At 48.3% G+C, this 10,401-nt stretch overlaps 1 protein-coding gene across 2 annotated transcripts; it reads right to left on the bottom strand.

Annotated features, from left to right (window-relative positions):
• Window positions 1-2,080: 2,080 nt before the first annotated feature.
• Window positions 2,081-9,596, bottom strand: AHSG (alpha 2-HS glycoprotein). Of its 2 annotated transcripts, none has more exons than XM_047732419.1 (7): window positions 9,283-9,596; window positions 6,961-7,071; window positions 6,494-6,578; window positions 5,985-6,148; window positions 4,592-4,693; window positions 3,360-3,443; window positions 2,081-2,775 (listed from the first exon to the last, which is right to left on the bottom strand). In XM_047732419.1, exons 1-7 carry the CDS (start codon window positions 9,493-9,495, stop codon window positions 2,461-2,463), a joined length of 1,074 nt encoding a protein of 357 aa, XP_047588375.1. In that variant the 5' UTR covers window positions 9,496-9,596; the 3' UTR covers window positions 2,081-2,460. The 2 variants fall into 2 exon arrangements, with proteins under 2 accessions (XP_047588375.1, XP_047588385.1); XM_047732429.1 differs by having other exon boundaries at window positions 2,081-2,760.
• Between the last annotated feature and the right edge of the window lie 805 nt (window positions 9,597-10,401).

Raw genomic sequence — 10,401 nt, 5'->3', positions numbered from 1 at the left:
TCCTTATGAGGCTGACCTGTCCATTTCAGAGTTTGTGGCATCCTTGGCCTCTGTCCAGTAGTTCCCCAAGTTAGCGCCTCTGCTGACTTTCCAATGTCCCTCTGGGGGAAAGGTGATACTGCTCAGCCCCACCTCACTCATTCCTAGGTTGAGATCCACAGAAGCTGATCTTTTAACATAAATCAGCTTATGTCACCGACCTGCTTACAACCTTTAGTGGTTTCCCATTTCACTGAGAATAACACCCCAATTATTTCTGGGGACTGCAAAGCTGTTCATGACCTGGCCCCATGTACTGCTTCAACCTCATCTTCTAGAACCCTCCTTCTTCTCCTCTTACCTGCTTTGGCCCAACTTCCTTTCTCATCCTTGGCCACATCAACCTACCTCCTGTCTCTAGGCTTTGTGCCTGCTGGTCCCCTGGAATAGCTCCTCCTTTCGCTCTTCTGGATTGGCCCTTCTCTCCTTCTTCAGGCTTAGGCACTATGCTGACATAGGTGTGAGGTTGCCAGTGGCCATCCTGGCTAAGACTGAAGGCAGGCCTTGCTGAGAGATGGAGATGGGTGTGAGACGATATCTTTTGAACTCCTGGATCCAGCTGTGCTTTAGGTAGGACTCATCCATTTGACTTCCCAGTACACAAAGCAGTAACATTCCCTTTTTACTTATGTTGGGTTGGGTATCTACCGCCCGCCCTTGAAAACACTCAGACTGATACTCTATGTGTTCATGGAAACACCTGTATGTATGTAGCAAAGGTGGAAAGGGTCTCTTTCAGTACTAGGTGAAAGTTGCCTTTTCAGGATCCTCTTTTGAGCTTCCTTAAGGAAGGACAAGAGGTGCTCAAACCCTCCCGTTCCCAGCTCTCAACTAAATGATCTCTCTCAGCATCCTGCCCCATCATCTCTTTCTTCTTCCGTCTCTTCCCATCTTTTGCCCTAAATATGCTTAAAAATCCTCTTTCTAGAAAAGGAAATCTTCCCTGGACCCAGTTTTCCTTTTGGATTACATCCTATCTCTCCCACTCCTCAACATCAAACTGCTTGAAAGAGGAGAACTCATGGGCCCCTCCATTTCCTCATTACCCACCACCAGTTAACCCCCTGCAAGTAGCTTTTATACTCATGCTCCCAGCGAAACTGCATCTGCCATGACCTCCAAACCAGTCAACTAACCTGTGGATTTTTCCTCTTTCTCTTTGCTCCTTCTGCAGCATTTAGGCCACCCGACCATGCCTTCCTCATCTTCCCTGGCTTCTGAGATGCCTAGTGGTTTTCCTACCTTCCTGGCCATTCCTTCTGGTTACTGGAATATTGGCAAAATCTCTAGGTGACAGTAATAAGGTATCAACACTTGATCTGGTCTCCTTGGTTCAAGCAAACCCACTCAACCGGTTGTTAGTCCCACCTCTTTAAAATTCTGTCTCAAAGGGCCTATCCTTTAGATTACTCAGAATAACTTAATGCTAGGAGGCAAGGGAATGAAATTGTCTGGACATCATTCTATCCTAGGAACTGTTTATTCCTTCATGCTATCTGAGCACTTGGATAGTACATACAAATGTCCACTAGATTTAACTATCCGAGTATCCCTCCTCTATTCATAGTAGAAAACCAGAGCTTTGAGGTGTTAAAATGGATTGGGTGGAAAGACCAATCCTTTATCATGAGAGGAAATGTATACGGTACAATCAACAGTTATTTTAAACAGAAGTAATGAATAGATATCATTAAAGTGAGGCTCCTGTGTTAATTGCCAAGCCCCACGCCCCTTTACCTGGATATTGGGGAAAACCAATGGTTGGTTTATACAAAGTTCAGGCACTGTGTCCTCCTTTAGCAGTATTTTCTGACTCTCATGAAATGAAAAGAATGATTTTCTCATAAAGAAATGAGCTCATTCCATGGCTTGTGAGAAGATCCTGGTCTCATTTTTTCCTGTGCATAACAATACAAGCTGATTTTTGTTCCATTTTATTTCTATTTTCACTTAGATTTTGCTTAGGAATATTTGTGATATGGTTATTTTGAAGGTAGATCACACGTGAGCTTGGAGGGAAGAAGCAACAATCATAACCACATTTCAGCTTAGAACCTTCTTTATTAAGGAAGGTCCTTCAGTCACTTTTATTAACCAGAATATATGATGTTGGCAAGAGCACCTTTCAAAGTCCCATTCCAGGTGTTTTTGTGGGGTCAAAGAAGGCAGAGAGCACAATGGTGGTGACTTAGCATCAAAACAATGACCATCAAGTTGCCAACCTTGTACCTTCAGGGAGACCTAACATTGCCTCTCTGCTTCTATCCCCGAAGAACGAAAAGTTGGGACTGAAGACTTGATATCAATCTGGACCAGTGTAGCACCTGCTTTGATAGCAAACAACCCCCTCCCCATACCCAGACTTGGACAAAATGGCAGCTCTCTGTTCCTGGGCCAAACCCTTTCATCTCTGACCTACATCTAGACCTTGAAGTGTCTGATTCTCCCCGGGCAAGGACGGACCAACGGACCAGCAGCAGCAGCAATGCTGGGCTGCACCACCTTGGGCGCTTTCTCCACATGGAATGCTTCTCCTGAGGCAGACTCCACGGAGGCCACACCGGCGAAGGCATGCCGCAGGTCGTAGTGTGCCCGGTGCCCTGGCAGGGGTGCCTCAGGAAGTGCCACCACCACGGGTCCCACCAGCAGGGGGTCTGCTGGCAGGTTGGCCGGGGAAGGCACAGGCACTGCTGGGTCTGCCACTGCATCGCCTGGTTGGGGCTGTGGGGGCAAAGGCTGGAGAGAGGATCATGGCCAGGTTAGCTACCTTTCTCCTCACCAGCAAGGCTACTCATGCTTCTGGGTGGAATCCCACCCAATTCTCTTCCAGTAATAATTTCTACTAGCAAGAAATCTGGCAAAAAAGAACTACCTGGGTGCAAAGTATTGTCATCAGAAGCAGGACTGCCCTGTGGTAGCCCCTTTCTCACCAACTGTCTTGGGATCGGTGGACTTATACATATATCCCACAAGAAAAAGCACCCTGCCTTACAGCTTCTACTATAGCCACAGGGGGGCTGCTGGGCAGATCTGGCCACCTATGCAACTCAGAATCCCATCCCCCACCCTTGCGCATAGAAAGATGGACTTGTCAGCCTCACACCAGCATTGGCTCTGTCCAGCAGCCACTAGTTCGTGGGAGGGGAAGGCATGGCAGAAGTAACCTTTCATTTGTTGATGATTCCATATGCCCAGAGCTATTTAGGCTATGGGTCTCAGGAGGACAGGGCACAAATGCCCTGTCCTTACGAACACCACGTCCATGTTCAAGGATTACTGTGTTCTGAGGATGAGGGCAAGTATAACCACCATGCTCTTACCTGGGTTTGGAACATGGTGCAGGTCACAGCCACATCTTCCCCACCAACCTTCTCCGTGAGTGTCGCCTTACAGAACCCATATTGCTGCCCACAGAAAGAGAAGAGTTATCTGAACTGGTTGAAAGAGAGGATTTTCTCCCCCAGTTTCACTGATACTCCACGTCCAAGGGGAAAAACTTCAATTCTTATTTCCTTAAAAAAATTTTCTCCTATAGTTTCTAGTTTCTGCTTATAGAAGATATACAATATGTAATTCTCAATAGAAGGCAGAAATTACAGGTATGCTTTGAGACTGTAAGAGATCACCTATAAGGGGTGTTGGGTAGCGCAGTTGGGTAAGCGGCCGACTCCTGGTTTTGGCTCAGGTTGTGATCTCAGAGTCATGGGATCGAGCCCCTCATCAGGCTCCAAGCTGAGTGCAGAGTCTGCTTGAGATTCTCTCTCTTTCCTTCCCCCTGCCCTTCCTGTTCATGCTCTCTCCCTCTCTCTAAAAATAGATAAATCTTTTTGAAAAAAGAGACAGATTGAAAAAATAAATTAATTAAAAAAGATTGTCATTCATCCCAGAAATTGTGGTGATCCAGGAAAACTTGTTAACATGTATTTTTTTTATTTTTAAACATATTACAAATTATTTTAAAAATTGGGATCATTGTGACTATACCATTTCATACCCTGTGTCTTTCACTCACTATAATATTATAACATTTTCTTATATCACTCATTATTCTTTCAAAACATAATTTTTAGGGTCTGTATGATTTTCTGTTTATTGATGTACATATTTTAGTTCAATGGCCTCTCTTTTGGGTCATTTTGAATTCATGATAAATCATCTCATTAGATATATTTCTGTCAAACATCTCTGATTATCTCTTTAGACTAGATTCCTAGAAGTAGACATTATGGTATCAAGGATTTCAAAGATTTCATCTTAGAAGTGTGTCTAGAAAATCTACAACACACTCCTGGCAACCATGTATGACTTGGCCTAATTAGGAAATAGCCTCTGTCTTTCTCCGAACTCCAAGGGCCTCCAGTGGGGAGATGACTTGGTGACAGCTCTTAAGTGTGGAGGTGACACCACAGAGGAAGGTCTGGCATAACCCAGCCCCACGGGGAGTGGTATTTTTCACTGTTCTCTCTCCTCTGAAGCCCCAGGATACTAACTTGCCGTAAGGGCGCTCTGTTCTATGGCCAGTTTTGCCGTCCCCACGGCCTGGCCTACTCACCTTCTCTGCCAGCAGGTTACACTTTGCTGGATCCGTGACGTCTTTAGCAGCACAGTCCGTGGCAGCCACAGCAAATTCCACATATGTAGACTGTGGAAGAGGCTGAGGAGGATAAAGGAAAATGCTCATGATGCAACATGACTTCATCTGGAAAGGCAGGGAAGGAGAGGCTGGAGGGGAGGAGCAAAGGCACTGGGGTTGCTCACTCTGGGGGGCCCCATTCTCTTAGAACACACCAAGGGGCCAGGAAACATGGTGCCAGTGGCCGCCACAGGTCAGTCATTGGGGCTCTGTGTTCTGAAGTGCTTGTATACAGAAGGGAAGGAGGTAAAGGTATCACTGCCCATCATTCAGGACAGAGACGAGTTTCGAGAATGCCCACCTTAACTGACCTGAGTGGGAACCCAGGGCCCTCCCTCCCCTGAACTTTCCACTTTAAAAAAATTTTTTTTTAAATTTCTTCTATTTAACATACAGTGTAATATTAATTTCAGGTGTACAATCTAGTGATTCATGGCCTTCCCTCTTGGGGCTGCAGTTTGAGTCCTAAGGTTCAGGTTACTCCAAGATGGCGGTGGGCAAGTGAAGAGATTAATACCTCTCCCACCTATCCTATCACAGACAGCGGGATCAAACAAAAAATCTAAAGAAAAGTAGAGAAGAAGCTTGTGCTTTCCTTTCTTATAGTATCCAGATGCTTACAACAATAAAATATCTGTTATTTGGCGTCGTCTGGGGTGGGGGTTTCTGGGAATCACGCATTCTGGTTCATCAGAATCATCACTTACACCTGGCATGCATTTCCAAGCATGCCGTGGCTAGTATCCAGGAGACCCGTTCTCTTAAATACCAGAATTCTGTTGCAATCAATGTGCTAAGTAATCCACTCTACAACTGGATTTTTTGCCCAGTGATTCAAAAGGCACTTTCGGATCCTGCCACCACATGCCCATCTGTGTAAGCAGCCTCACACCTTCGTAATTACCAATTTTGAAAGTGCTCACGGTCAGTGGTGATGCGGGACAACCTCGTGCAAACCCGTGAGTTCACAGCTCGTGCTTCTGGATAATGCCGGAACTCCCACGTGCGGCACAGCAAGCCCCGGTGGTACCTAGAGTTGAGGACCCTGGGACAGGCAGCGGCTGGCTGTTTTATGTTAGGGTGACTCCGCATGGGTGAGGTGCTGAGGGCTCTCTCTGGATCCTTGGGACACTCGGTGTCCTCATACCGCTCATACCCCTAAGGACCCTATCTTTCCTTTTTCTCCCACCACCCGCCCTGCCTTCCTGTCGCTGCCCCTGCACCTGCTCTGTCCCCCACAGCTGTCCTACTACCTACATTCCTGCAGTGCCACCAAACTGCCCAAAGGTCTGTCCAGGGGTCTCAGTCTTACCACAAATTGAGCCCGGGAGATTTCCACAAGCTGAAAATAGGAGCCATTACTCTGAGCGTTGAAGGCGGTCAGCGCGACGTCCACGGCGTGCACTACCTTGGTGTCGTTAAGCGGGGCCAGCAGGGGGCAGTCTGGGCACAGCCTGAGCACGTCCTCCGCGGAGTCTGCGCCCCGGGAAGAAACGAGGAGGGGCTGTAATTCTCCGCGGCTTTCACCCTGGTCCTGCTTATTTTGAAAGGCCTAGGACATGCCCCAGGTGGCTTCAGCGGCTTTCTCTGCTCCGGTCCTGCCGACATTTCTAAAGGACCCCCTCTCATCAAGGGGAATTTCACCTCCGAGGAGGACAGCTCCTTAAAAAAACCGTTTTACAGTTGCACGTCCCAGGAAATTGGGCTCCTTCTTTTCCTCACCAACAAAGCGGCTAAAACCGTTTACACTGAAAAACAATTCAGGTCCCTTCCTCACTCTCTCCGCAAGGTAAAAGTAAGAATCATAATAATCATCTCTACCTGGACTGGAATCGCATTTTGCAAACAACACGGAAAACTGGCCATCCTGTTTCAGCACCCGTAAATCACAGTCCCCTTCCACGGCCTGGTGAAATAAACCCACAGTGAGGGCTGGGGTGGGGTGGGGGTGGGGCAGGGGGGACTGGCCTTTCATTTATCACGGGGAGTCCGGGGGTGGGGGGTAGGGTGGTCCCTCACGCATATTGTCAGAGATGAGCCTCAAGAAATTACCTTCACCCGAGTGATATTGAAACGTGATGCTCTCTGGTTTCAGAAAGGGCTATAAGAAAGTTGAACTGTTGTAAAAATCCGCCCCAGGAAAGGCAGCATCCAATGGCAATTTTAGCCACTGCGCACCAGCTAGCCATGAAGGGAGACCGGCAAGCTGGGTGAAATGGGCCTGTGTTTTGCTGAACCAGCGGGGAACCGGCGGCACCACCTGTGGTCATCCAAGGAGGGGCACTCACGTGCTGCATCAGCTGCCTCACGGTGCAGTTGGCCAGGGGGGTGGGGTCCAGGACGTGGCAGGTGGTTTCCAGCGTGTCTATTTCAAGCTCAAACACCTCTCCCATTGGCCTCTGTGGAGACACAGAATGAAGCAGTGAGCAGCCCATTCCTCGGATCCGCAGAGTGGGCCAAAGTGTGAGCCCTTGGGCTTGAAGTTAGCCCTGTTGGAAAGGTGAGGGGAAAGTCATTCCTGTTAGTGGGCACCTCCCCAGCTCTGCCCTGGCCCATGGACAGGACGATAGCCAGGGCTTTTCTCGTCTTTTCCTCTTTGCTGGGCAAGCTTTTCGATGGTTGTTTGCAAGGAAGAAAGGGCCATGGTCTTGGGCAGGTCATCACTCTGAGCTCTATTTGGAAGCTAAAAATGAGTGTTGATGCTCACTTAATTTTTAAGATTTCACCCTTCAAGTAATGCTTTGCAAAAATCAGCTTTGGATTTTTTTTTTTCATTCAAGTGGCAAAGTAGGGTGCCATAGGATAATATCTTAGTGTCTCTTCTTCTTCCTCCTTCCTCTACTTCTTTCTGTCTTCCTTCTCATCATCTACTTTCCCTCCTTCCCCATTTTCTTTTCCTTCCTATGGGAATAGTTGTCCTTGGCTTTTTGTCTTTGGGCTTGTAGATGCCTGGATGCAAAGTTGCTGCTCTCTACTGCCCCCTGCTGGGGAAGAGTGGGCAGAGCGAGCCTCCCTCGGAGACGGAGCTGAAACTGAAGTCACTAGTTGGTAAGGAGTAGCAGGAAGGCAGAGATAGGGGAGTTTGGTAAATCCTTGGAGGTGTTTTTGCCGGTTCATCTGTTTCTGTATCCTTTCTCCAAAGTCTGGAAAATGCAGAAGGTACAAGTATGCTTTTTTTGTTTTTTTTTTCCTTTCCCTTTTAGTTCAGCTCTGCTTGCCCTTCATTTAGGTTCTGCCTGCGTCACTAGTACCTGAACCTCCTCTCCGGGAGGAAGCTGTGTTTTATGATGTCTGCACATAACTGCCCAAGTTAAACCCTGAAAACACACACAGCTGCAGTGACTAGGAGCCAGGTACTCCTGGGATTCTCAAGAAATGTACCTTTCAAGCTCTGTCATGAGTGAAAATGGTAATGTCCGTTCATGACTCTCCCTCGAATATGCATGTTGTGTGCCCCTCCCCCACTGAATTAATAGGTGTTTCCTCCAAACCCCCCTGCCCTACAATATGGTTACAGCACTTCTAAAATCCATCCTGATTTCAAATATTTTGTCCCATTGTGAGATCAGGTGTTAGTCTAGACATCTCGATGTTTACCTGATTCTCCCCTCTGGATCGTAAATTTCTTGGGGGTGCTACGTCTTTCTCTCTTTTGTATTAGGTTGAACCATTAAAAGGGCAATATTTGACTGCTTTGAATACACAAAAATAGTAATTTCATATGGTTCCGCTTAATATTTCTCATGGCACCTGCCACAATTCTTACCCATGGAAGACTTGTAACCGATGTTTGCTGAAAGATTTACCCCTCATGGGATATAAAATTGAATCTCAAAACAGGCAGAAGACATCCACCTTTTCTTCACTGCTCCAGATCTCTCAACTGACCTCCAAGGCATATTTTCCAGCTCAATCTTTATCATCATTGGCTTCACTGCGGTGGTTACTTGTGTAGTGTGTGAAGAGGTAAACCCCATTCCTGCTGACATTTCTTTCTGGGATGAAGGTCTCTTTCTTTGGGAGGTAACTTGTGTAGAGGAAGAAACACGGATCTAGAATCAAATCCCAACCCACTGCCTCCAAATTATAGATCTAGAACAACAACAAAATGCCCTAGTATGTCAGAGGCTCGGTTTCCTCTCATGTCAGACAAGGATGGTGCATACAATACAGGACTGGGGGATGGGGAGGGGTCCAGGAGATGGTGTGCGTGGAGGGGCCTGGCACGGAGCAGTTGATTGTCAAATGTTAGTTCCATTCCCTCTCAGTATTCATCCAGAGAAACAGAAGCAAAGAAAGAGAAGTGAGTTCCTGTCAGCTAGAACCCTGTATCTTGTGCATACGGTTTTTCTGTCAAGACATGCTTTCTACCTGTGATGTTCAAAATATCATTCGAAGCCTTTTCTTGTCTCACACATCTCCTCACCCCTGTCTAGCACCATCCTGAGACCCATGACTGCAGCCCAGAAGGCCTCCTCTCTGTTCCCCAGCCCCTTGCTCCCTTCTTCACTCCTGGGAAGAAACCAGAGAGTTTGCCCCTCTGTGGGCTCCTCGTGCTGGGAGATGGGACCTTGGAGGCACCCAGCAGAGCTCCACACATGGTCACTTACCCGATGCCACACTCTGACTTTGTCAATCTGGTTCAAGGTGTGCTTATAGCCTCGAACCACGCGGCTGTTGATATAGTCCACAGCTGCCAGGGCTGCTTGCTCTGTTTCTGGGTCATCACAGTCGGGTTCTCTGTAAGCCAGAGCTGTCCCAGCGGGGACAGAGCGGCAGCCCCAGAGCTGAGCAAGGCAAAGGAGCAGGGTGAGGGTCCTCATGGCTGCTCTAGAGAGGCCCTAACAGCTGGCCAGATGACTCGAAGCTCCAGGAACCAACCTAGGTGCTCTGCTCCAAAAAGTAGGCCGGGGGAGCACTGAGGGCTTTATTTATCTATCGGAGCCTGCTGGAGGAGTTGCATAAGGACGTGGGATGATTTCTGTTCTGGTTCCAAGTAAACCCCTGCAAACATCAGCTTTGGAAAAGCAAACAGGTTAGGACATCACTGGTCCCCCAGAAATCAGCCAAAGTCAATGCTGCTGGGGGCAGGTGGAAGGGGAGTGGTTGTGGAGATGCTCCAAAGTCTTGGAACATGGAGGGGATGAGGTGTGCACCAAGGCGAGGAGGGGCACAACCAGCCCTGAGGAAGCGCCCCCTTCTGGGAGCAGAGCATGCCATGGGGTCTGGAAGGGGAAAGTGGGGATAGGTAGCAATTTGATAAAATCCTCTAATGTCAGAATGATCTTCTCCTGCAGGGAAAACAAGGCCCGCAGATGTAGCAAAGATACAGATGGTCCAGAGCAAGCAGGAAGAACTCTGGAAGATGCTAAGATCTTGGGTAAGAGCCTTGGAGAAAAGAAGGAAGGAAGGGAGAGATTTCTGCCTGAAGTGTGGAACAGGGGTGAGAGGAGTTTCCCGCAGCAGGGCTGGGTGGGCTGCTCTGCTCCCTCGGACCACACGGCCAGGCCCCTGCACAGAGGGGCACTGACCTGGGTCTCCTGCGTGGCTGGGTGTGATCAGTGCCCCCCCCCGCCAGTGCAGCAGAGGGGGGCCCTGGTCCAACAGCCACTCCCTTGGCAAAGCTCTGGGTTCGAATCCTTCATTGCAGGCTGAGATGCTCTGGAGGACCCTAAGAACCCAGATCATTCTGCAATGCCCTCCGCAGCCGTAGCAAATTAAAGTGAGTT

Source organism: Lutra lutra, chromosome 1 (genome assembly GCF_902655055.1).
Source record: "Lutra lutra chromosome 1, mLutLut1.2, whole genome shotgun sequence".
Classification (NCBI taxonomy): Eukaryota; Metazoa; Chordata; class Mammalia; order Carnivora; family Mustelidae; genus Lutra; species Lutra lutra.
Note: the sequence above shows the minus strand (reverse complement) of the source record. Positions and strands in the feature narration are given on the sequence as shown.